Here is a 27,724-nt window from a genome sequence, read left to right on the forward strand (position 1 = left end):
GGATCTGGTTTGCCTCATGTAAAACTCATATCGGTGCCCCATCATGAGTATCTGGAAGGGACTGGATCAGTTACCAAAGAAGTGAATGATTTTAAAGAAAACCTACCTCTCTTTTGTTCATCTTGCTGCAATTGGTTCTGTGACAATTTCCACCCAGAGATGAATTAGCATAAATGTCTTACCATAATCTAAGATTCACAACTTTTTTCATCATAAATTACCTAGTCTCAGATATTCTGTTATAGTGCCAGAAATCTGCCAGTCTTTTCATTAGTTTTAAAAATTATTCCTGGTTTACAGTGTTAAAGTTATCTTCTCTCATAGCTTATAGAAGTATATAAGTTGTGGACAAAAAGTTAATGTAGAATAAGTGGAACCAGGGCTTGAAAAAAATGACTGTGGGTGAGGCATAGAGAGACATTTTAGAATAGATAGAGCTTGATTCTTAGCCTTTGGGTGAATTCAAAACACATGTAAATGTATGAGCTCAGATATTTAAGACAAGTTACTTAATTGATCTTAATCATTATTTGTGGAAGAGAAACTTCATGCAGAATGATATTGTATGCAAAGGACTTATCTATATCATTGTAAGACTTCTGTGAATGGGGACTGTCAATATTAGCTATGAAGACAAAACTAATTCCTGAAAGAATAGTATATAATTTATCCTTTGGAAGTATTCATTGTGTGAAGCTGCTGTAAGACTAATAGAATAAATAACAGCCCACTTTGGGTGTGACTTCGGTAGCAGTCAGGTTCCCATGGCTAGCAACTGTAGATATTATGGGTGGTCCAGGCCCAGCATTGAATGACCAAGTCTGAGGCAGTGGTAGGGTAAGGATGGTACTATGTGAATTGTTCATGTGGTGGAGCTTTCCCAGTTGGCTTTGACTCTAGCGATGAAAATAGCAGGAGGGCATACCAATCTCAGGGAAAATAAAAAAAGGTTGGAGACTTGGAGTTCTACTAAGACTCAAGAAATAAATGAGCAGCCCAGTCTCCGAACAGGTTCTGGGATCCAGTGAGATTTCCCTTTAAAAACGTGTCTTCTCCCCACAGCTAACTTCCTGCTTGCCACTGGCCAAGTCACCCCACCCGATTCCTTTCTGCCTATAACAATGAAGGTCTCTAACCTTTGAGATGGCTACTGGCTGAAGAAAAATTACCTGTACACAGAGAAGTTCGTTGCACTCAGGCTCATGTTTCCATGAGGATTCTGAAGTTGTGTTCAAAATGTAATAGAAATGCACACATTTTTCTAGAGGAAGTTTGCATTGCCTAAAACATGTTCTTTAGGTGTTTGTTTGCTTGTTTGTTTGTTTGTTTTTGCTTTTAGTTTGTGTGTGAATGTTTTGCTTTCACGGATGATTGTGCACCATATGCATGCTTGGTGATCACAGAAGCCTGAAGAAGGTGTTGGATACCTCGAAACTAGAGTTGCACACAGTCTTTAAGCCACGATGTGGGTGTCAGGAATTGAACCTTAGTATGCTGCAAGAACAGATAGTATTCATAATCTCTGAGCCATCTTTCCAGACCCATCAAGTGATCATTTTAAGTAAAAACTAGTGCAGTTTTATTTTTGCTTCTGCCTTTTAGTTCCTCTTTCCCTTCCTCCTCTTCCTCCTCCTCCTCATCCTCCTCCTCCTCCTCCTCCTCCTCCTCCTTCTCTCCCCCACCCCTCGTGCCTCTAATCTTCAGCATGTGTTCATGTGCTTAAGGGTGTACCTGTGTGTATAGAGGCCAGCAGTCCACCTCAGTGTTATTCTTAAAGACCCATTCATCTTGGTTTGGGCAGCAAGATCTCTCAGTGGGACCTAATGCTCACTAAGTAGGCTTGGCTGGCTAGCCAATGCCCCACCCCACCCCACCGCCAGAGCTGTGCAAAGCTATCCACAGCTTTGGGATTAGAAGTACACTTCATGTTCTCTGGATTTTTAATTGTGGTGTCAATGAACTCAAGTTCTCAAGCTCTTGGAGCAAGCACTTTATTGACTGAGATCTGTCGCCAGTTCTGACTGGTCTGCTTATCCTTTTATCAATCAAATATTTGATGAAATGAAGCGTGTTTTCATCGCCTATGACAGAATTTTTCACCCACACATGTGTTTCTAAACTTCTTTATCCTTTCCTACACACACACACACACACACACACACACACACACACACACACACACACACAGCTCATTGCCACCTCTGGTCCAGTAATGACTCCCATTCTTCTATATTATAGTTGTGTATATAGTGTGTGTTCGATAATGTTTTATAGAAATAAATGTGAACTCCTTCCTGTTGGCTAGAGCCTCTTACAGAATGATAGCTCAGGCTACTCTCTAGAATCTGGAAGAATGTGCTTGCTACTTTTCTTATTGCTTGCACTTTCAACCACACCTTGCCACAGTTTCCATTTCACTACTCCTTTTGGGCTTCAAGCTTAGCTTCAGTTCCTCATTCTCACTGGAAGTTTCTGCTACTGCTTTATTATTTTTTTTTAATTTTAAGCTTTATTTTATCATTGTATATATATGGAGGTTTTGCCTACATGCATGTCTATGTACCACACGCATGCCTGGGGCCAAAGAAGCCAGAAGAGGTTCCTCCCCTGAAACTGTGAACCAACTGTGAGCTCAGAGACTTGAACCTACCTCCTCTGGAAGAACAGACAAGACTCTTACCTGATGAGCCATTTCCAGCCTTTTTCTGTTATAACTTTAGGCCTCCCTATCCAAAGTTCATAACAATTATTTGGTGCCGAGAAAGAGTGAAAGGAAGTTAGCTTGTGGACATAACTTTTCAACGCTGCATTGTTGATGTTTTCTTTAGACAATTCTCTGTAGGATGATGTCACAGATGAAGCAGGTACAAGATAGAATGAGGCCTGTCATTGGACGAGAAGGAAGGATGGGCAGGAGAAAAGTTTGAAGGAAGAGAAGGAGACGGGAACGGAAGAGATGGGAGAAGCCACGGCAGGGAGAACGTGGAAGCTGACTTTAAGATTCCACTCTGTGTATTTTCAGGTTGTTATGAATGTTCTTAATGGATGGATGTGAACAGGGCTTCGTATGTTTAAGCGGGCAACTATATCTTATCAATTGGGTCAAAGGTTATTGTGTTGTGTGTTCTTTCATGTAGCAATTTAAGTGTAAGAAAGTGTGCGGCAGCTAGAGCGTCTAGGCTGCCACGGAGTTGGGATGTGTGTTTCTGGCATGGAAACCTGCCTTGGGAACTAGGTAGGTAGAGAAATTGTTGCCAGGCTCAGAGAGAGGCCTTTGACAGTATGATATGGGATGGAGCAGAGTGGGTGAGAGGCTTTGCTGACCGACACTTAAGATATCTGGCAGATACCTTGGGGCACTGTGGTGACAGACTTGGGGCAGTAAAAAGACTGTTTTATATTTTTTATATTTTTACAACAACAATTCTCCATGTAAAAGAATGTCCTCTCATTCTCCCATGTACATGTACCTCACCTCTAACAACTGAGTGTACAAGAGTATGTATGCTCCCTGCTCCCAACTGTGACAACCTTCAGTGTCTACATACATTACCAAATGATCCCAAGGAAGAGAACATGCTGGCCTCTAGCTGGGAAGCATTGAGGAAGAGTGAATTTTAAGTGTAATGGATGAGTCTCTGAAACCTAATTCCTTAGTAATACTTTCCCACTCTTCTCTTAGATTTACTTATTCTAACACATATGTACATTTACACATATAAATCACCACTCATTTTTAAAACCTTAACTCTTGAAAATAGATAATTATTAGTTTTGCATTTAATAGTCAAAGGCAGTGACACCTAGACCTTTTGTTCTTCAAAGACTGAACAAAGCAGAACTCAAAAACTTCAGAGGACCTAAAACTTTGAACCAGGATGGCCTGGTTCCCAAGGTCATGACAGTTCCACGGCACAGTGCTACCCTTGCTCTCTTTCTTCTGTTGACTTATCGTTTTTCCCCCCAAAATGAATCTTAAACTAAAGAACTAGGACTATGTCTACATTCTCTTGTGAATATTGTCAGCTTCTCCTGGTGGTTCAGCAATCAATCTCAAGGGAAATCACAGCTTTTATTATAGCTCTCTGTGCCTCATGCCCTGCCAAATAGAATGGAGGGTATAAAAATCTGATAGTAAAACATTCATTTGTATCCTTCATCTTATGCTACAAGACTATTCAATGTGTTTGACAGTTCAGGAAATACATTACAGAAAGAAGTTCTCCATGCTAGCTTTTAATGCACTGCTTGAGCTTCATAGCTTTCTCTTCATTACTTCTGGGCAGGCTATTTCTCCAACTTCTCTCCTTATAATTGATTGCCAGAACTTCAACCCATTTAGAATTTTTTGCATTACAGGAAGGAACAGGTTTGTAATTCTTCCCTTGTTTATTAAGTTTAAAGTTTCTCACTCTCTTTCTGCTATTTAACTCCCTGTGGAATAGAAGTTTTACACACAAGTAGTGTTTTAGAAAACAAAGTTCAAGAATTTAAAAATCGCATGAGCCTGACAAGCTCAGAGCTGGAAAGGGAAAGGTTAAATTAGTTCTTCAACTTACTTTTAAATATCACTGGGCAGAAGGGATCGTGATAAATACGTTCATGAAGAGAAAAAAAATGAAAGTCACAGACTAAAGCATATGTTGCATTTCTGTCCTAGGACTAGTATGTCTTTAGTGTTTCTTGATTCCATCACCAAGCATAAAATGTGGCTTGACTGACCAGAAGGTTGGCTGAAGTTCAATTCTGGTATAGCCCAGACAATTTCAAGCAAATATGTACTTTGCATCAGAATTATGATTCCATGAGGTCCTCCTATTCCAGTTAATATTTCATTAGGTAAAGTGGCTGTTCAGGAACCAACATGTACTTTCAAGGTCATATAAACTTGAAATATACATATTGAAAGATATAAATAATTTTAGTTTCTATCATCTACCTATGTACTTTATTTATTATCTATCTGTGTATGTGCAGGAATGCATGTGTAATGGCAGGTACTTGGAAGTCGGATGTTCGCTTTCAGACATCGATTCTTATTTGAGTCAGGGTCTTTCTTGTGTCTGCTGTTATGTTGGGTAGTACTCTAGCATAGTTAGTATAGAGACCTTCCAGCTAATTCTCCCTGTATCCTACCTCTCTATAGAAACACTGAGATTGCCAATCAGGTTTTATGTGGACCCCAGAGATTCAGCTCTGGTTCTTAGCCTGTGTAGCAAGCAATTTAGACCCTGTCCCATTTCCTTTTCCACAAACCCTGTAATTTTGCCCAGGAAGTTTCTTCTTTACAACACTAAAAATATAAACATTAACATCAGCACATTTAGAGGAAACCCATTCAATTAAGTTTTCTAATTATCATCTATGGGTTGAATATACTTGAAGCACTTTCCCTCAAACAAAATATTAATTGTGAGGGCTAGAGCGATTTTAAAAGTGTGTTTACAGATAAAGATTATAAAAACCATTTGAAAATTCTGAACTCATTGAGGTCTACTTGCCTTTCTATCAAGAACTTCTTTAGGCCTGATATTTCACCTTCCAAAAACAGCCCCCCTCTTTAATTAATTAATTTTTCTATTAATTTTATATCCTGATTCTTCTCTACTCTCCTCCTGGTCACCCTTCTCACACAGTTCTTCCACCTACTCCTCTTCTCTTCTAAGAGGGTGAAGCTCACAACTGCCCCCTCCAGGGTGTATCTGCCCTCCCTGCCACCTCTAGTTTCTGCAGGGGTAGGTGTATTCTCTCCCACTGAGGCCGAGCCATTGTAAAGACAGAGGTGAGCTAGAAATTGCTGCAGTGCCACAATGTGTTCATCTTAGAGTTTCTTAGAGTCTACTTAATGCTGTTAGAATCTAAGAAGGAAAGTTATGAAAATCTTAGATTAACCTTAGTTTGCTCTGATTCAGTGCTGCCCTGCAACACTTTCACCAGTGTCACCAGTAAAGCTCCTTTACTGCCACACTTATTCTGTTCCCATAGGGAAGGAGCAAGCATCATAGGGTGAAAAATGTAAAAACCTTAAAACAACGACAAAAAGAAACCCAAACCAATTCAAATCAAAAGCATCTCCCTTCCTAAGTTAAAGGTTTGTTTTGAAGGTTTCTCTGTGCATTCTTCCATTGCTTTTTAAAAATGGGTTCTTAAGTAATATTTAGAATTCCCATAAATTCTCCCAAACATTCTTTTTGTTTATAGAATATATCTTAGCTCTTCCTCATAGCAAATTATTTAAAAGTTCAGTTTATAAGAAGACAGCTTGAAAGGTAACTAATGTTTATACAGTCCTTGCTCCATGCCCAGGGTTTTTCTGAATACTTTGTATATACTGAAGGGGGCAAGTGATCCTCAGAGATGTGTCTGAAGCCAGTAACTGTTTCTCTTGTAATCAAATCCTACTCAGTTCCTGAGTTAAGTGGTTAGACATCAGATAGAGTTTCATAGTCAATTGGGATGTCTAGAGAAACTGAGTTATTTAAATTTATTTTACCTCCCCTACTTGAATAAAATGGTCTTAGGTGAAAGGCTAAGAATTTAAGTAGCAAAGTAGCAAGTCTAATTTTAATGTATTTATTTGTTTATTTGATTGTTTTTTAACACAGGGTCTCACTATGTAACCTTTGCAAGCCTGAAACTCACTGTGAGGACCTGGCCTCAGACTCAACAGAATCTGCCTGCCTTTTCCTTAAAGGTGTGTTCCACCACACAAGTATGATCAAAAAGACAAATGAAAACCCTTTCATGCCCTAGGATAAGACCCTAGAAGTAGAGAATTCACAATTAGAATCATTACACTTCCTGCGTCTGTCTCAGGGAAATTGCACAGTGAAGAACTGGGTGGGAAGACAGAAGAGACAGACTACCAGGAAGACAGCTCTAGAAGTCTGTCATTGAAATGCTTGCAGAAACAAGACTAAACAATGACAGTATCAAAAATGGGGAGGGAGAAAATCTCACTCAGAGAGTCCTACCTCTAGACAAAGAGCTACAGACAACTAGTGACTGCTAGGAGAAGGAGAATTTACTGTCTCAGGGATAAAGACTCCAAAGGGGTTATCCACTATAAAAGGTTAACCTCAGGATCATATATACAGACAACAAAAAAAGAACTCAGCTGGTTGTACTTATGTACTTCAATAACAATCAAAGAGAGTGAAGTTATCAATTTGAGAGTTGGGGAGTGTGGAAAGAGTTGGAGGGAGAGAATTGGAAGAGGGTGGAGGCAAGGAAGGGGGAAAGTGGTGTCTTCTATTTTAACTAAAAGTGTATTAAGATTAAAAAGTAAAATAAAAAATCATGTATTTCACATAGATGTGGAAATTAATGCATAGACAGGATAAGAAAACTTTCTAGGATTTAACCAATACCAACCAGAAGCAGCAGATTCTAGATATTATGGCTCTGGGCTGTGCCAGAGTTAAAATGCCCACTTTAATTTTCCCTTTATCATATGGACATATTTTGCAGATTTTCTGAGCTTTTGTTTAGAAAGGTTTACTAAAGAGTTCATTCTAGTTATCTGAGGGCTCGCTGTCAGCAGACTCTGAGAGTATGCTTTATTGGTGCTACTATAAACAATCTATGGACAATAGACCTTTGCTGCATGGCTTAGTCTGGAAAGATTGTATGCCATTTACAAGCTGTCTTTACTGAATTCTATTAACTGCAGTGGAGTGAGACTCTGTCTGCCTGGTGTGGAAAACTACCTCCTAGTACAGATGAATCTTCATTTTGAGCACAGAATAACTTGAGCTCTTGTTCGTGGCTATTCCTTTTGTTGCCTGAAAAGTTAGGCTCTTCAAACTAAACTATTGTTCTCACCTCAGCATGATTATAAGAAGTGATGCCCAGAGCCAGTTATGTTCAATTTATAGTATACCTTCAAAAATTTATTAAAGTATTGAATGAAAGTCAAAGATTATACTTTAGTCTTCACAGAGACTTTCACAAAGGCAAAGCATTACATAAGAATAAAGTTATTGCTCTGGGCACAGGAAGATAGGGGAAGTCAAGCTGCAGGAGCCCTGTAGTCCAAACTGCGCCCGGATCTGAACGGACCTGGTCAAACAGCTTCCTGTACCCAAATCCCGTGGGTGGGAGAGCTAGACCTTCAGAGGAGCAGACATACCTGGTAAACCAGAGAAGACTACTCTCTGCTCACATTTCCAACTCTAGAGGAAAACACATAGCACCATCAGGGTCCCCTGCACACAGGGACCCAGAAGTAGGGGCAGGACCTTATGGTTGCTACCCTCACGGAGAGTTGAAACCCAGCACCGAGGAGCAACGTCAGGTACAACACCAGAGGTAAGACCAACTTTTCTGCTCCAAGTAACCTGCCTGGTAGACTCAGGACACACGCACACAGGAACAACTAAAAGCCAGTGGACAGGAATGACTGCACGCCTGAAAGCAGAACACTTTGTTCCCATAACTGGCTGAAAGAATACAGAAAAACAGGTCTACAGCATTCCTGACACACAGGCCTATAGGACGGTAAAGCCACTGTCAGAAATAGCAGAAGAAGGCAACACCAGAGAAAACCTGATTGCAAAAGGCAAGGGCAGGAACACAAGCAACAGAAACCAAGACTACATGGCATCATCAGAGCCAAATTGACCAACCAAAGCATACAATGAATATCCAAACACACCAGAAAAGCAAGATCTAGATTTAAAATCACATTTGGTCATGACGATGGAGGACTTTTAAAAAGACATAAAGTACTCCCTCAGAGAAATGTAGGAAAACACAAGTAAACAAGCAGAAACACTTAGAGAGGAAACACAAAAATCTCTGAAAGAATTCCAGGAAAACACAATCAAACAGGTGAAGGAATTGAAAATGGAAAAAGAAACAATAAAGAAAGCAAAAAGGGAGACAACCCCGGATATAGAAAAACAAAGGAAGAGAAAAGGAGCTTAGATACAAGCATCACCAACAGAATGCAAGAGATAGAAGAGAGATTATCAGTAGCAGAAGATTGCATAGAATTCATCGAGACAACTGTAAAAGATAATGTGAAATGGAAAAAGCTACTGGCCCAAAACATACAGGAAATCCAGGACAAAATGAGGAGAACAAACCTAAGGATAGTAGGTATAGAAGAGAGTGAAGACTCCCAACTCAAAGGACTAGTAAATATGTTCAACAAAATCATAGCAGAAAAGTACCCTGACCTAAAGTAAGAGATACCCATAAACACACAAGAAGCCTACTGAAATCCAAATAGATTAGACCAGAAAAGAAACTACTCCCGTCACATAATAGTCAAAACACCAAATGCACAAAACAGATACAGAAAGATAGAAATAATTCCATGTGTCCTATCAGACCATGAAGGGCTAAAGCTGGTCTTCAATAACAATACGGAAAGTTCAATAACATGGAAGTTGAACAATGCTCTACTCAACGATAACCTGGTCAAAGAAGAAATAAAGAAAGAAATTAAAGACTTCTTAGAATTTAATGAAAATCAAGGTACAACATACCCAAACTTATGGGACACAATGAAAGCTGTGCTAAGAGGTAAACTCGCAGCTCTGAGTTCCTGCTGAAAGAAACAGGACAGAGCATATATCAGCAGCTTGACAGCACATCTAAAAGATCTAAAACAGAAAGAAGCAAATACACCCAGGAGGAGTAGAAGGTAGGAAATAATCAAACTCAGAGCCGAAATCAACCAAGTAGAAACAAAAAGGACTATACAAAGAATAAACAGAACCAAAACCTGGTTCTTTGAGAAAATCAACAAGATAGATAAACTAATAGAAGAAAAAGTGGGGAAGTATCTCAACACATGGGCACTGGATAAAACTTCCTGAACAAAACACCAATGGTTTCTGCTCTAAGATCAAGAATCAACAAAGGGGATCTCATAAAACTATAAAGTTTCTATAAGGCAAAGGACACTGTTTTTAGGACAAATCGGCAACCCACAGATTGTGGGCTTATATCCAAAATATACAAAGAACTCATAAGGTTAGACTTCAGGGAGACCAATAACCTTATTAAACAATGGGATTCAGAGCTAAACAAAGAATTCACAGCTGAAGAATATCAAATGACTGAGAAGCACCAAAAGAAATGTTCAAGATCTTTAGTCATAAGGGAAATGCAAATCAAAACAACCCGGAGATTCTACCTCACACCAGTCAGAATGGCTAAGATCAAAAACTCAGGTGACAGCAGATACTGGCGAGGATTTGGAGAAAGAGAAACACTCCTCCATCGTTGGGTGGATTGTAGACTGGTACAACCATTCTGGAAATCAGTCTGGAGGTTCCTCAGAAAACTGGACATTGAACTACCTGAGGACCCAGCAATACCTCTCTTGGGCACATACCCAAAAGATTCTCCAACGAATAACAAAGACACATGCTCCACTACGTTCATACCAGCCTTATTTATAATAGCCAGAAGCTGGAAAGAACCCAGATGTCCTTCAATAGAGGAATGGATACACAAAATGTGGTACATCTACACAATTGAATATTACTCAGCTATCAAAAACAATGACGTTGTGAAATTCATAGGCAAATGGAGGGAACTGGAAAATATCATCCTGAGTGAGGTCACCCAATCACAGAAAAACACACATGGTATGCACTCATTGATAAGTGGATATTAGCCCAAGTGCTTGAATTACCCTAGATGCATAGAACATGAAACTCAAGAAGGTTGACCAAAATGCAGATGTTTCACTCCTTATTTAAAATGGGAACAAGAATACCCTTAGGAGGGGATAGGAAGGCAAAATTTAGAACGCCCATTCAGAGCCTGTCCCACATGTGGCCCATACATATGTAGCCACCAAACTAGATCCGGTGGATGAAGCAAAGAAGTGCAGGCTGACAGGAACTGGATGTAGATCTCTCCTGGCAGACACCGCCAGAAGATGGCAAATACATAGGCCAATGATAGTAGCAAACCACTGAACTGAGTTTGGCACCCCCGTTGAAGGAAACTTAGACAGAACTGAAAGAGCTTGAAGGGGCTTGAGGCCCAATATGAACAACAATGCCAACCAACCAGAGCTCCCAGGAACTAAGCCACTACCCAAAGACTATACATGAACTGACCTTGGGCTCCAACTGCATAGATAGCAATGAATAGACTAGTAAGGGCACCAGTGGAAGGGGAAGCCCTTGGTCCTATCAAGGCTGGACCCCCAGTGAATGGGATTCTTGAGGGGAGTGTGGTAATCAGAGGAGGAGATGGGGAGGGGAACATCCATATACAAGGGGAGGGGGAGGGGTTAGGATTATGTTGGTCTGGAAACCGGGAAAGAGACTAACATTTGAAATGTAAATAAAAAATATCCAATTTAATAAAGATAAAAAAAGGAATAAAATTATCTTTAGCAACTGTTTTGCTGGAGGCCTACAAAATAATGGCCTTAGCTTTCTATGGGAAAATATCCACTTCCTTACCAAAACAAGAATGTCAGACCTTTGGACAGCTCTAGGAGGTTCAAAAAGATGCACTTTAAACATAGTATTCTTGGTTTGGTAAAGCAAATCTACAATCCTAGCACACCAGAGACAAAGTCAAGAGGATTATAAGTCAAAGGCCAGACTTGCCTAGATAGTAAGGCCCTATCTCCAAACACCAAAAAAACAAAAAACAAAACAAACAAACAAAACAAAAACAAAAACAACAAATAAGCAAGCAAAAAACCTCACCAACCTAAATAACAAAGATAAAGCCACAGTGACTGTTTCTAGAGTGTTACTTTCCTTTGAGGGCAGATAAAATGCTATTTTAGTCAGTTACAATTTTTAAAACATTTGGGAGGCAGATAGGTAGATTATTGTGAGCTTGAGGCTAATCTGGTCTGTATAGCAAATTCCTTGGCAGTCAGGGTTACAAACAGAGCCCCTATCTCAAAACAAATAAAATTATATAGGTTTAACATAGCAACTCTTAAGACTCAGAATACCAAGTAAATTGAGCGCACAGCTAACATCTCAGGTAATTAGCATTCTCAGTTCCCAAAGGTTCTCTGGGAAAAATTGAGTCAACATATCTGGGTCTGTATGACTGTACCACTTCTTAGCTGACACTCAGAATGAAGTCCTTTGCCTTTTGTATAAATTCCTGTTTTTATTTGTGTAAGGAACTTAGGTGATATGACTGCCCTGGTTTTCTTGAGCCTCAGAATGCTTCTGGTTTGTGACATTGCACTGGAGTTCCAATGGCATTGCCTAATTTATCTGTCACATTACTTTTAATAGATATCTGCTGTTTGCTCAGCAGAACAATTTCCCATCATTGTGAAATATCCACTGAAGTCCCAAAGAGCTACTCAAATCTCCACAGTTAATATTTCACTCATTAAGCAACTGTTATTCATATTTTCACATGCAGAAGAGACATAAGAAATAGTTTCAATGCGCAGATATTGTAAAAACTCTTGTTTATTTCCTGAATGAATTTTGGGGTTCACTAGGTATTGTCAGACCATACTCCTTGACAAAGTTAAACGGTCTTGTTTTATTTATTTAAGTGTATGTTCATGTGTATATGGAAGCCCAAGCATGTATGAACGTCAGATGTCAGAGGTCAACCCTGGCTACAGTTTCTCAGGAACACTATCTAACTTGATTTTGACACAGGTAACTCATCGAAGTGATACTTGTTCACTTAACTATGATGGTTGACCAGTAAGCTCCAGGGATCCACCTGTCTCTGTCTCCCCAGTGCTAGAATTACAAGTGTGTCTGCTTATCTGTCTTGTTTTTCTGACACAGATACTGAAGACTGACCTCAGGTCTTCTTGCTTGCACAGCAAGCACTTTTGCAGCTGATGAATCTTCGCTTCTCCCTCAGTTGTTTTATACATGAAATAATCGCACTGTTTTTCTCCATAATGAAGTACTTCCATGGAACATAAATGCTTCTAAGGGAAGAAGTCAGTGACAAAATTCTCGAAAACACACGTAGGAATTCTATAGTACCGATTACATCATTTATTTTAAAGTCTTTAAAAAAAATAACTATTTTGGCCATGTATTCATGGGATTTATGTAATTAAAAAAAAGAAGCTTGCACTTTTATATAGATTTTTAACAATGAAACATCTGGCTGCATTTTAGGTGACCAGCAAAAAATATTTGACAATATCTAACCAATGCTCAGAAAAGTATTACTTAACTAAGTACTTTAAAAAGAAAAGTAGTTCGGTGATTGATGGGGAGGATATTAAAAGAAAAAAAATCAAGGATTGTTTTAAACTTAAGGGCAAAATTCTTTAAGGGTACCTAGTGGTAAGCTTCTGATATTGCTTTGTAAAAGTCTCCAGCCTGTGACTAAATCACTCTGTGAGTAATAAAAAGCTGTATGGAACACTGGGAGCTAGGTCCTACAATTTAGGAATCGGTATGGCTGCCATGGCTATACTCTCAATTGCACATTCATCAGCTCCTCTGCGGATCCGGAAGTAGCCTCTCTCACCCCATTGAGAGCCCCAGCTGTTCTTGACAATCCAGTAGTCTAACCCAGTGACTGGATCTTTTCCATAGCCCACAAGCAGAACAGCATGATTGGTCAGCTCAAAGGGGTTGAAAGGGTCGCTCAGCCCAGTGTGGTGGTAGATCCCACTGTGGTAGTGCAGGAAGTCATCGTGGACTTCAAAGGCAACTGCCATGGGTCCGTGTTTGACCAGCTCAAGCTTCATCAGGGCTTCATTGCAGCCACCATAGAAGCCACCCACATAGTAGTACTCCGAAGAATAGTAACGGAGGCAGTTTTCCTTTGGTTTGCATGGAGCATCTGTGGCTGTGTAGGGAAAGCAGTTTTCTTCCACCACCCCAAAATCTTGGGCATACTTTCCTGCAATGAGGTATGGGAATCCACCATCACAACCTGCAAATGAAAGCACGCATCATTATTACACTTGTGTTGGAAGACGGCTGGCACAACTTCGATGTCCTGCTTTCTCTTTTCTGTTCCCTGGAAGTTGTTCTGTGTTTAACTATGACGTCATTCTTCCTTCCGTAGAAATTCATCTAACAATCCCCGGCCCTATTTGTTCGACGGGAATTTAACACTTAATAAGGCTTCTCCAGCACTGTGATTGAGTGATGAAGACCCTGAAACCAAAATAGGTTCAAATCCAAAAGATGACGACAGCACCATCTTTGAAGTTACTCCACATAAAAACAATCATTTTAGTGAACACTGTTATTGCCAAATACACACACACACACACACACACACACACACACACACACACACACACACACACCTCCCAACTTCTCAAGCAAATCTTCCTTGAGACCCTCATACCAATAAATTCCTTCCATCTCTCATGTCACCTTGACCTATGATACCACCGCATAGCCTTTCATCATTATAATTATTTAACTTCTGTTTCTGTTGCCTAATTGTATACTTCGTGAGCATAAGGAGTTTTTATATCTTACAGCCTCCAAAGGCCTAGACATCACTACATAGTATGTAATATTTCAGAGAGAATGGAAATCTCACTGTGACAGTCATTCACCAGTAATTTCACTGGAAACCCAGATGCATTCCAGTGGCTACATCTAGGCTGGCATCAGAAAACTTTAAAATGGTAGCATTTTAGATAGTATTTCCCCTAAATTCCATTTGAGCCTTCAGTATAGCCTGTTCTGAAAGGCTAAGTACAGCATGTTAAATTCTCTTAAAAACAAGTAAAGAGTATTATAATTTTAGTAGGAACCGAGTTGTGGAAAGAGATGTTTGGAACCTAAAGCTATGATGCCTAAAAGCTGTATCATTTTGCTAAGATAAATTTGCTTGTACTTATTTTCTGCTTTAGAATAAGGTCTGCTTTTTATAGTTTTGTGCACTCTTAGGTGACATTTTAAGAGGCATTTATGGGGGTTGGGGATTTAGCTCAGTGGTAGAGCGCTTGCCTAGGAAGCGCAAGGCCCTGGGTTCGGTCCCCAGCTCCAAAAAAAGAACCAAAAAAAAAAAAAAAAGAGGCATTTATGACATATGACGTGCTGAGATGTTGCTGTGGGATGCAGTAGATTCCATGACAGACTGTCCCCTGATAACTGATGGGGACAGAGTCATAGCAGCTTTCCGACTATAGATACTATAGTTCTCTGCTATGCTATACCTGGACTTTTGCGAGAGACAGTTGCTGATACACAATCAAATAGCTAGTACACAGCTCTGAAATAAAACACTTACCTTGGGCGTATGGGCTACAAGATACAACCTCCTGAGGACTCAGGATTGGGGTCTGAGAATTGTTGGTTAATATACGAATTCTTGCTTCTAGCATACCCAGAGAGGCAAATGAGTAGCAGCTTCCACAAGATTCTGGAGATAGAGGAAAATTATGCATATTATTTATTTATAATTTCACAAAGAAAGATGAAAATCCGAGTAAGGCACCTTAACATAGGATTTATAATAAACATTTTTCATAAAAATCAGTACAGTATAGAAGAGCACAGAACCTGAGGTCCTCCTTGAAAATGAAGAATGGATTTATGTCTATATGAGTTTCAGCCATTAGATTGAGAGCAATGTGGTGGGACACATGTGATTTAAACTTAAAAAAAAAAAGAACCTTTAATGCAGTAGACTATTTGAGGTCACCCAAAAGTCATGTTGAAATTCCAAGCTCTGGAGCTAGGAGTTGGAGGAGTGTCCTATAAAAGATACTCCAGGAGCTCTTGGCAAGGGCCAAATGAATTTATTAAAAACATCTGCTGGGAAGACAACTGCCATTACAAGAAAAGGGAAAATGCTGTATTAAAAAATAATGTATATGAACAATGCTATTCTATGTTTCTTCAAATTGCATGGATAAAAGAAATAAGCATATATAATAAAGCACTATAAAGCTGGCCTTCCCCTTGCTATAACTCATAAATAAATGAATATAGTTTTATATTTCTATTGTCTCACAATCTCTCCCATCTCTGCCACTGATACAAAGATTACATGGATATATGCCTATACCAAATCTAAAAATAAAGCCAGTTCTACACAAAATGCGTATCATTCAATTTACTATATTAGTTTTACAAAGCCATTAAAGTGTTGAGCATGTCATTGTGAATGTAAAGATTTATGAAGCCAATTTAACTAATTTTTCAAATAGAGGTATCTTTAATAAACCTGATTAATAGTAATTTGGTAGCCATCTTACTTTAAAAAAAAAAAGCACTATGAAAACATTTATGCTTTTAGATGTCAGCAGGGATTCTGTTTTCCCTTCTCTAGGTAATGATTTCCGAAGCCCCTGGAAACAAAGAAAAGCCAGGGTGCTGTTCACATTCTACCACTGTAAACCCTGTTTGAAATGCTTGGGTTGTTTGTCCTCACACTAAGCACGGGCAGTTCCTTGAGTGCTCTTTGTCCTGCCACGGGACACAGTGAAGGAGCTCAGCGCATATTTGAGGCAAGAATGAGTCAAGCGATGATGAGTAGGCACAAATCTACAACCCAGAAATGAAGTAAACTCAAGGAAACTGTCAGCCAACTACTTTCTTCTTAGCTCTAGAGAAAAACAGAGCTTTAGATGCTGAAGTGAGCCTCCTTCTACAGATCTCAGTACCACAAGACCCTGAACCCAATGTTCCAAGAGCCTCCTTTTCATTAACTACTGTCATGTCTGATCCTTCACCAAATTCTCCCATATTCTCTCATATTTGTCCTGGTTATACACTGCTCTAGTTTGAGGAATGATCATCTAAATTTTGAAGAGGAGAAGATAAACACCTGCAATGCTGACTTAGAAGTCATTACTTTACAATCTAGCCACTTGATATCTGAGGCCTAGAAACTGTGGCAATGACTTGTCTATGAGCTAAGCAGTGACAGTGACCTGCCTGTCAGCTAACCAATAGCAGATGTCAGTACCTTGTTTTCTCTTAGTTCTGGATTAGTGGCCTTTGCATGTTTTTAAAATCACTGTAAGATTAAATTACAACTTTGTTTATTTGGGAACAGAGGATAAGTTCTGCGAGGGCAGGGACTGTCTATTCTTCACCTTATCCACTGGACTAAATGAACAAACAAACAACAACAAAAACAAAACCCCACATGTTTTCTTTTCATGTTTGCCTTTTGTTGATTCAAAGTCTATTTGTTTTCTTCCTTCCTTGAAACAAAGACAATACACAGAAGATGAGCAACTTTGACTTGGTTTCTAAAGCATTTAGAGACTACTTCCTCTGGACAATCCCCTTACAATAAGGCAAGGTCGAATACTAGATGTGTGATGGAATAACCAAAACTACTATCTTTTGCAAGAGACACCTAAGCCCTATAAACAATCCAGCTTCTTCGGCTTTTAGCAGCTGCAGAGAGAAAGCCTGAAAGTATTAATCATTAAACCCACATTATCTGACCATCAGCTACAATGGGAGCAACAGGTCATAAGTACAACCCCTGGCTCAGAAAGTGCTTTGTTTTGAAATCACAGGAATGGAAAAATTCCCTTTAAGCCCCTGACTTTCTGGGAAGATTGTCAACTGTTAAGATAATCACTGTTTCCGTTCAAAACGATAACTTGGTTTAGATTCCAGAAAAAACATAGTATATAAAATGATTATAATGCAATAAGAAGGGCCTCACTTACAGGAAGCTTGGCATGAGACCCCGCCTACAAAGACATAGAACATGGTTTCCACATGGGACACATCCTCCAGCAATAGGGATCACACTGCAGTAGCACAGGAGAGCCAAGGTTCTTGCCTCTCTTCTTTGCCCTTCATTAGCCATGTGAGCCAAGGAAAATCACTTAGCCTGTGGCATTTCTCTTCATTCTTGTGCAAGTATAGATTAGGTAGTGTGAACAACTTAAGAAGGCCTTGCCTTCTTGCTCTAAAGAGCAACATTTATAACTAAAACCTAAATAGAGTGGACTCTAAATATCAGGAAAACTCACCACAATGCCTAATATAACCCCAGAGAGCCACTCTCTCCCAGAAATAATAAGACCTGGAAGAAAAGCCAGGAAATCCATCTCACTTAATTTTCTATCTTCTCTCCCCACTTACACCTCAAGGTAAATCCAGCTATAAGACATTTTTACAGCTGTTTTAAATATAAAACTTTATTTGTCTTACCAATATTTCTTTTTACTTTAATCTTAATCTATTCACAGACTAAAGGAAAACTATGAATTCCCTTAACTGTGTCTAATTTGGAATTCTGTATTTCCAAGTACTTCAATTAACAAGAAGAGAAAACAAGTACCTTTCCCATTCTGAAGTATAAGAAAAATATCAAAAAGAAGTGAGAAATGTCTAATTACATTATTTCCTCAGACACCTGACATGACAGTGCAGGTGACAGATCTGTTGAAAAGCAATCAGTTTACAAATGACTTGTGTTTTGAAATTTCCATTATTTGGTAAAAATCATATTTACAACACACAAAGAATGGGGATATTTGGGGACAACCAGAGCTTTTACCAATTATCCAAGAAAAAGCAATGTCAAAGAATTTTCTTCAAAAGGTCTCATTCCCTTCCCCTGGATTACTCTCATAGTACCTGTTATCCATCCATGTGGAGATAAACTCTACCCTTCTCCACGGAACTTCACAATCCCATTACTAATGTGAGTATCATGTGATGTTTTAATATTTTGTTTGTGTATCCTACTAAACACTAAGTCTTGGGAAGTTATTAGTCTTTAAACACTGCTAGTAAAAGCTTCTTAGGGGCTGGAGAGAGGGCTCAGTGGGTAACATGCTTGATATGCAAACACAAGGATCAGGGATCAGATCTCCAGGACCTGCCTGAAAGCTGTTGTCGCACACATCTGTAAGCCCAAAACTGGGTTGATGGAATCAGGTTGGTGGCTTGCTGGGCAGCACTGTGAGAGATGGTGTTTCAAATAATAAGGTAGGGTGTGATCAGGAAGACACCTCATCAACCTCTGATCTCCACCCCACAGGTAATGCAAATGTACATACATCACACACGCATACACAAAAGCTTCCTAACATATATCACTATAACTGTGAGGGATGCAGCACCAGTGTATTAACAGCTCACATTATTTGCCTGTTGTAATGTGCCTGGCTGTCAATAATGAAGGCCAACAGAGGACATTCCTTACTTCCTTAATCTTCTCAAGTAGGTCTTGACAGGGATTCTTTCTTAGTTAGGGTTTCTATTATCCTGGTACAACACTGTGACCCAAAGCAATTTGTGGCAGAAAGGGTTTATTTCTTCTTACACTTCCAGGTAATAGTCTATTTTGAAGGGAAATCAGGGTAGGCAGCAACTCAAAGTAGGAATTAATGTAGAAGCCATTAAAGAGGTCTGCTTATTGGTTTAGGCTTCATGGCTTCTTTTCTCAGAGTGCCCAGGTCCACCAAGCTCATGGCTGGTACCTCCCACAGTGATATACGTAACCTTCCACATTAATCACAAATGAAGAAAATGCCCTAAAGGTGTGCCCATAAGCTGGGGAAGCATTTTCTCAACTGACGTTTCTTATTCTCTTCTCAAACGACTCTAGTTTGTATCAATTTGACACAAAACTAGCAGGCACCAAATCTATTTGGCAATCAGGTAAGTATTAATTCTCTGCAGGCTGAGTGAGAGTTTAGAACATTTATAATTCTAAGAAATTCATTGAAATCCTAGGTTCTCTTGGGCTCTTTAGTGGCCTAATCAATTATTTACATATCTACATACCGCTGGTGTATCTGAACTGATATCCTTTTGATTATAAGTCAACTTATTTGGAATGTATTAATTAACTAAGTTAATAGTTTACTAAGTTAATAATAAACCACTAGCTTCTGTCAAATCCAAATCCAAGAATATCATTAGATAGCATCTGAATTTCACAGAGAGACTTACAATCTTTGCTGTACTTTATACTCCCACCAACATATTTGGCAAATGACCTCATTTTTAACTTTTTCTTTTTGGTCTGTGACTTTAAAACATATGTCTAAAATGTAATAATAGACCCTTACCATAGAATGTGTCATTCAGAGAAACCTGAATTCATGGTCCCAGGCCACGGGCATATAAATTTGGCTCCCAATGAACTATTCTCCTTTTATTTTGGGGACAAGACCTTTTCATGTGTCAGAAATTTGGTTTATCAATTATTTGCCATTTGCCTTCATTTCCCTCTCTAGAAAGTGGCAAAGGTAAAGGATTTTAGGATTTGTACATCCTCTAGAGGAAGTGTGTCCCTGTCCAAAGGGAGAACACCATTGACATCATGAAGGATAGGGGTCTGTTTGTGTGAGGCCAGACCAGAGAAAAGCTTTGTACATGCAAACCCCTCTAATGAGGATGGAAGTGCGTGGGACTAATGGTAAGAAAAAAAAAGTTGAAGAACTTTAATACAAATATACTTGTAGAAAGAGGAAAAATTTACCTCTCAAAATCATACATTTCTAATTACAATCTTCATTTGATAAAGAAAACTACAAATAATTTATTTGATGAGTTGAAAATGTTAGGAACTTGACTATTTTGTCAAATTTATGAGGGTGTATGCAAAATTATTAGCTGTCCTTCAGCTAACTTGCAACATCTACAAACTTTGTTACTGTTGATGTTTTATATTTCATAAAACTAGCAAGACATAGCTTTCATAACTAGCAAGACAAATAGATTTTCTTCGAAATGAATGGGTGCATGTGTTTCACCAGTTGAGTGTATTTAATTTAAAGTCTTTAATCTAACATGTTAACGAATCTTGAACCTTACTTTAATATCACAAAACTGTTCAGAGAGCTTCAGATTTGGAGCATTTCAGATCAGGTACATAACCCAGACTGATGAGCCTCCATGGGATTTTTGAGTAAAACTAAGGCAAACAAGAGCATTCATTCTCAAGCGCAGTTAAAGGAAGTTTTGCAATTGCAAAGCTAAATCAACTCATGGCTTAGGAAACTGAATTAACTGGTTTCATCAGAAGCCATATTCGGATATAAAGTTAATTAAAAGATCCATATACAGCTCAAGAAACTGAAGCTCGTGGAATAATTGAAGACGCATTATGGTAGAAATAGGGGGCAAGTAGCAGAAGGGATCCAAATAACCAGCTCAACTTCTTTCGGAAAGAAGACCAGTTTTAATTGCTTACAATTACTTCTTTCCACAAACTTGTCTCCTAGCAGCCAGGTAAATGAGTCCTACTTACCACTCTTGTGAAAGCATTGAGATATATTGAGCTCAGCTAAATAGACCATGTTTAACAAATTTGGTCCTTGCCTCAAAAGAAAGAAGGAAGAAATCAAGTGGCTTTATTTTTTTTTGTTGTTGTAATGCAGGACCATACTGTAGTGTAGGCTATGTACCAATGTTGACTTCAGCTTCCACAAACGTGTGCCACCATACTTGGCCTTCCTCTCTTTGCTAAAGGAGAAAGACCATGGCCATTCCTTTTCTGTATCCCTAAATCCATCCTACAGCCCATAAATACTCAATTAATAACAGCTTGTGGGTAAAGATCGTGAAAGATTGGACATTTGTTAGTTTTACCTTGGTTTCGAACAGGGCTAACAAAATTGATGCCACGGACGTTTCTCCAGTCCCAAGATTCTGGCAAACTTAAAATTTGTTGCTGTATTTCATCAGTTATCGGGGCAGGTTTGGGCCTAGAATAGAAATGTGTATTTAATACCAATAAAATCTTTCCTTAAAAGATGGTCTCCTCACCTCTGACTCTTAGGGCCTGAGAACCAAATAACCTTTGTCCCTCGAGTGGTATGACGTGGCCATTACACAATGTTTCATTTGCGTAACTCTGCTGCATAAAAAGCTTTCAGTTACTGTAGATTTTCAGGACATAGTCACTGTTCCTTGTACAGTGAAAGCTACTTTTAGTATGCTCGAATAGTTACCTTCCCTACTTGTCAGATGTTCATCAGGAAGCAAGATACACATTTAGGATATTTATTAGAAGGTCTAAATAAAACATGGGACTAACGTGTTTGACTCAAGAGGTAGTGAGGGTTTCACAATATGTGATATTCTGCAAAGAACTTTAAGGTCACAGTTTATGCTTATGAAAATAGGTATGCTCATACCTATTTCCAGGATTTTTGACAAAAATTCAATGCAATACTAAGAACAATGATGATAACAATAATAATAACTCAAAAATGATGACCTATCTGTAAATGGCAGCTATGATCATCATCACCATCATCATACATGTCACTAGAGGTACTAAATAAGATACTGGCAATCTGAAATACTTTTCTGTCACTAACTAGACATTGAAATGATAACATCCATCTTCCATCTATCCTATACAGCAGAGAATTTGGCCACAACATACACATATACTAAAGAAAATGTAAGTGGGGAAGCCAGGTTATAAGAGCACAAACAAAAGGAGAAAGGAGTTTAGCAGCACTAACATGAGAATTAGAAACACTTCTCCGATATTATCTATCGGGTTGTAAGGCCTCGCTTGGGCTTCAGTGTTTTAGCCACCCATTGAAATGTCTGCATCGGAGAGCTGATCAGAGGTGATGTCTGCAATGATTTCAGCAGTTCCTAGTTTCCAGCAGCTCTTAAGCCTCCCCTTAAGGATATTTGAGACTTTCTACTACGCAACTAGATATTTACAGCAGAATCAACTGTTGTACAAAAATTCTACTGGAGATCAAGTAGCCAGACTTCCAAATCTACTTTAATATTTCCTTCTGTGTGTGACTCCCATCTTTATCTTAAAGTCTCTGTGGAGCTCTGGTGGTAATAATAGCTTTCCGTAAAGCAGAGGTTGGTGTGTGGATAGAGTCTAAGAGAAAAAGAGTCCCCCTAAAACAAAGCATGCAGCATATGACAAAACTGTAGTGTGAAACTCACACGCTCAAGACAGAACAAGCTCTTGTCTCCATTGCTAATTCTCTCTGCTTCAGATTTCTGTTAAGCAGGTGTCAATTTTCCATCACTGACACATTAAGACCCTGCTTCACGAATCCAGGAAGGGGATGTTGTGATGCACTCCTTGTCCCAGTTTAAATAAACCAGAGTAGATTAAGCACTAAAAGCCCCTAGAACAGGCTTTGAGAAATATTATACAATATTATTTTGAGAAAAGGGATGTTATTAGTCAGAAAAGGGCCATAGTGTCCCATAGTTAAATATTTCTAGCAAATTGGGTTCATTTGTTCACTGAGAAAAAAAAATGAGAGATGTATCTCAGCTAGATTAAAGAACTGCGTCATTGTGTGGCTTATTTCAATCATAAAATATTAAAACATTCTATAGCTAACCAGGAATTAACCTTTGAATGCTCTGAAACTTGGAGAATACTTAGAGAAGATAATCATCCTAAATAATTTAACAACCCCTATTGATCTTTACCTCCCTTCTTTTTAACCATGTTGGTTTCTCCTAAAGAAAACTTTGGCATCACGGGAGTACCCTTGGACACACAACAAATGCTAAGGAACCACAAGTCCACTCCCAGGCCTAGCCGCGGTTCTAGAAAGATAATGCAGATTACTCAAATTCTTACTCAGAGAATTACAAAATTATATATATATATATATATATATATATATATATATATGTATGTATATACATATGCTGTGGCTAGGAAGGAATGAGTGAGAAATAAGGAATTATTTTTTCCTGCACCTTAAAACACCCAGATTTTCAGACTTTTTTTCAGTGGCAAATCTAACAGTTACTATGAGCAAGCTGAGAGATACCTGGGGGAGCAGAAGTAGTGGTATAAAATGGGAGCAAAAGGAGAGATAAAGTTTTCAAGAATGTTTATCATAGTTTTTAAAAAGAAGTCAAGTAGAAAACACAGCGAGGGCGCTCGCTTTGGCAGCCCGTATACTAAAACAGGAAAACACAGCCATGGGCCTGTTCTTGCTATTTATATTACCTGGAATAGCAAGGAGAAGTCTAGTTATAAGATGGTGGTCAATAACAGTCATAGCTGGGGATAGGAAAGTAAACTGGGGACATTTGAAAGAATGGCTTGACATTAAAGAGAAAAGAAAAACAAATATGAATGAAAAGAAGAGAGACAGGATGTGAACCAAGAGCATAGGGAAGACCCCAAAATATGACTTGGACAGCATGCATAGATATGAAGGAAGGTGAAAGAAAAAAAAGACAACAGCAATAACACCCATTAAGTCGGGATGACTAGTAAAAAGTTAGGATATCCAGGTGGGGCCAGTGTGGAGGGAATCCTCCTTTAGTACTGAAGTTCCTCCTTTAGTACTGAAGTTCTTACTTGTGACATGGAGAGGCACTGTGTTACCTTGGGATCCTTCCGCTGTGGCCACTTCTCCTTATCAGATCTCGTATGCTCAGTTTCTCATATTCCTCATAGGTGGTTGCAGTCCAAGACTTCTGAACAGAATTGATGGCCTTCACAAAGTTGTGGTTGTGACTGTAGAGCCTTTCGGAATATCTGCCAACAGCAAAGGGACATAGTTTCGGAGGTAGTCTTTCCAGGTAAGACTAGTCTCCAGTAAAACTGATAGCCATCCTGTATGGCAAAGTTGGGAGTCTTTCAAGAACACAGTTGGGAACAGAGGAAAGCTGAAAACTGTTATGGGCTTTACATATAATTTCTTTTTAAAGCCAGGTTTATCTTTGTAGTTGGCATGAGAGTATTATCTTTTCTGAATGCCCATCTTCTTTATTTTATTTTATATTTTTGAAACAGGATTTGGTCTCAAAAACATCATGTATCCAGAAATGGCTTTGTACTTCTGTTTCTAAGTCTCTCCTTCCTAAGTAATAGGATTACAGGCATGCTCCGCCACATGGCTTAAGCAGCAGGAAGTAGAGCGCCATGTATGCTAGGCTACCTGCCAGGCTATGTGGCCCTTTCAAAGTGCACTTTTATAATCTGTTTATGAACTAAGCAAGTATACGTATACACATCTTATAAATAACCAATTACTAAGTATTATTTCATAAAGGGGTTTTATACCCTTATTACTAAAAAAACAGTAATAGCAAAAATATCTGAGAACTCAATTCAGATCACTGAAATCAGACTCTGAAATAAGTTCTTCATGTGTTCACAAAAACATTTGCGTGAGAATCATTTGTCAACTTTGTGTGAAATATTTGGCCATGAATGTAAAAAGAACACGTAAAGCTCATGCTTACAAAAATTGTTAATGATTCAATAAATTCCAACATTTGTCAAACCTGCATGTCAATGCCCAGCAATTGTAGAAGTAACTGTGTACTCCCATGGTAAAGCACTCTAGAGCTGGAGTGAATATAACTCACTATTACATTTTTGAGAAGCATTGGTTCCTACTTTCCTTGCTTAATCATAAAAGCTAGGAGAGCCTCGATAATAGGCATTACCCTAACAACAGGACGCCCTCACAGCTCTTGAGTGCTATTTTTAGTCCTTAAGAATCAAGAAGTTTCAAAAAGATCAGGGCAGTCAACATTTTAGTCTGGATTTGTGGGCTCATGAAACCATGCCCCTAGCTGAAAGCTACTGGCTGGAGAGTTGTCCAGCTATGGTGGAAAATCACACAGTCACATGTATATAAGCAACTTAAATTGGAGCTAGTGAGTTATAAAGAGGAAGGGGGAAAAAAGAAAAAGAAATCGATGTGAAATTTGGAGAGATCATGGGAGAGTGGTCCAGGAGATGCTGGAGTGGGTGAGTAGAGGGTAGATATAAGAATAATACATATACATACATGAAATTCTCAAAGAATAATATAAATAAAATAAAATAATGTAATGATATCAGATAACAGCTCACTCAAGAGTTGGAAGAGGTCTTAATTTAATCTCAAATGTTTCTTTAAAGGATAAGATATTGCAGGGAGATTTTTCATTCATTGGTGCAGTGATTTAATTTCAAATGTTTATTTTAAGGATAAGGTATTTCAGGAGATTCGTTATTCAGTAGGGCAGTGCCTGAAAGGTTCAATCAGGCTCACCAGTACAAAGTACACCAGAAAGAATGCAAGGTGAACTGCTTCTGCGAACCACAGCACCTAAGTCTACTTAAAGACTGAACTCAAAAGGAAGGGTTGGATCAGTCTCCATTTTGGTTAGCACATTAAGGACCAAGATTAAGTGATCCTTCCCATCCCGTCTTCCATGAGCTCTCTGCTACAGGCATTCCTTGCCAGGATTTCTTGGGTTGAATGATTAGTTCATGTGCACTTTTAGTGGCTTTTTCAACTAAACAAAATGGAAAAGAAAATCATACTTATTGATCTCCCTCTTGCAAATAATGATTCTGAGAATTCTTGTTTGTATGGTTCCTTATTGCAGATACCTGAATGAAAGGAGTAACTGCACATTATAGGCTAAATTTTATCCCTTGGAAAGGTGAGGGAGAAATATCATAATTATAATCTTTAAAAGAAAATATGAAAAAGCCATACTTAAAACCCTTCCCTCCTATATTTCAGCCTGAGATTATATTTAGAAATAGGGCTTTAGAGAGATAATAAAGTTCAAAGGAGGTCATCAGTGTGGGCTCTGGTCTAGTTTTACTAGGGTCCTGAGATGAATAGGTTAGGATACTGCAGGCAAGTCCAAGTGAGGACGCAGTGAGGAGGAGGAAGTAGCATCAAGCCGGGAAGAAATCATGTTCTAGCCTTCAAAGCCCAGAACAAAAGCTGCCCTTTAGGCCACACAGTCTGCATGGTTTCTATGTGAGAGCCCAAGCAAATGAAACACTGCAGAAATACCAAGGGCTTTCATTTCAGTTGTTTTTTATGTTTGCAGTTTGCTGAGTTTAACTGGACACTAGTTGTAGCATCATCATAGGCATGTATTATGGAAGTCATCGCTATACCACAGCCAATGAAATAATTTTTTCTTTACTAGTAATTTGCTATTTGTATGGTTCCTTTGATCATGTTCTTGAAGCACTCCCTAGTTCACTGAAATGTGTTGAAATATTACTTTGTCAATTTAGTCAGTCCACATCCATTTCCAGTATAGTTTTTTATATTAACACAGCTATGTACAACTTACATAACACAACAAAATTACAATTTCTAAAAATAAACACACACTCATACCACACACACCATTATGCAAAGCTAAATGGATGTGTCCCTTGTCACAACTCACTTTTCCTGGAGACCTCCAAGGTGTGCCACATTCACATTAACCTTCTCAGAGTGATTTGCCATCTTCTTGCCAACAAAGCAAGCCCAGTTCCGGCCCAGGACATCATGGACCCACCCCGTCATGGTCTCATGGCAGTAACTGATGACTTTGCTGCCTTTGACTTCATACTGCAACCAAGAAAGAAAATAAAAGACCGATTACACCTGTGCTCGGCTCTCAATTCTGTGTCCTTAGCTCCTATTTATGCTGAAGATGCATTATGGCCCTTTGCCAACCAAAATAAAAACTTCGCTTCAGCTGATGATGTTTTGATAGTTATTCTGGAGATCAGAGAAACTAGTTTTTCTAGGATTAGATTGTTGGCCACCAAACAAAATGTACTTCTAGGAATGAAAGAATGGCCATGGGAAAAAACTCACATTTTTAAAGCAATTATCACACACAAGGCATTTTGCATTCAATTCTCACAATCAGTCTATGAAGAACTCATAACTGTCCTGTTGCATTTCTGGTGGTTTTTCAGCTTCAGGGTATCTTCCTGAAATCCACAGGGCTGCAAGTGGCAGGAACAGAATTTTCCTCCTCTGCATTTTGTTGGAAGAGGCTCCCATCAGTAGAGTATAAGAACAGACAATATTTCTGTATGACTGAACAAAATCCTCTTTTCGCTACTAGTCTCC

At 38.9% G+C, this 27,724-nt stretch overlaps 1 protein-coding gene across 1 annotated transcript in view; it reads right to left on the reverse strand.

Annotated features, from left to right (window-relative positions):
* Positions 1-12,404: 12,404 nt before the first annotated feature.
* Ctsc (cathepsin C) overlaps positions 12,405-27,724 on the reverse strand; it is a 32,053-nt gene continuing 16,733 nt past the window's right edge. The window contains exons 3-7 of the mRNA XM_032893266.1: positions 27,045-27,211; positions 24,232-24,384; positions 21,480-21,595; positions 15,190-15,321; positions 12,405-13,869 (exon numbers count right to left, since the gene is read on the reverse strand). Coding sequence (XP_032749157.1) covers positions 13,367-13,869; positions 15,190-15,321; positions 21,480-21,595; positions 24,232-24,384; positions 27,045-27,211 — 1,071 coding nt within the window. The 3' untranslated portion in view covers positions 12,405-13,366. The remainder of the gene's footprint in view (positions 13,870-15,189; positions 15,322-21,479; positions 21,596-24,231; positions 24,385-27,044; positions 27,212-27,724) is intronic.

This window comes from Rattus rattus, chromosome 2 (assembly GCF_011064425.1).
Source record: "Rattus rattus isolate New Zealand chromosome 2, Rrattus_CSIRO_v1, whole genome shotgun sequence".
Lineage (NCBI taxonomy): Eukaryota > Metazoa > Chordata > Mammalia > Rodentia > Muridae > Rattus > Rattus rattus.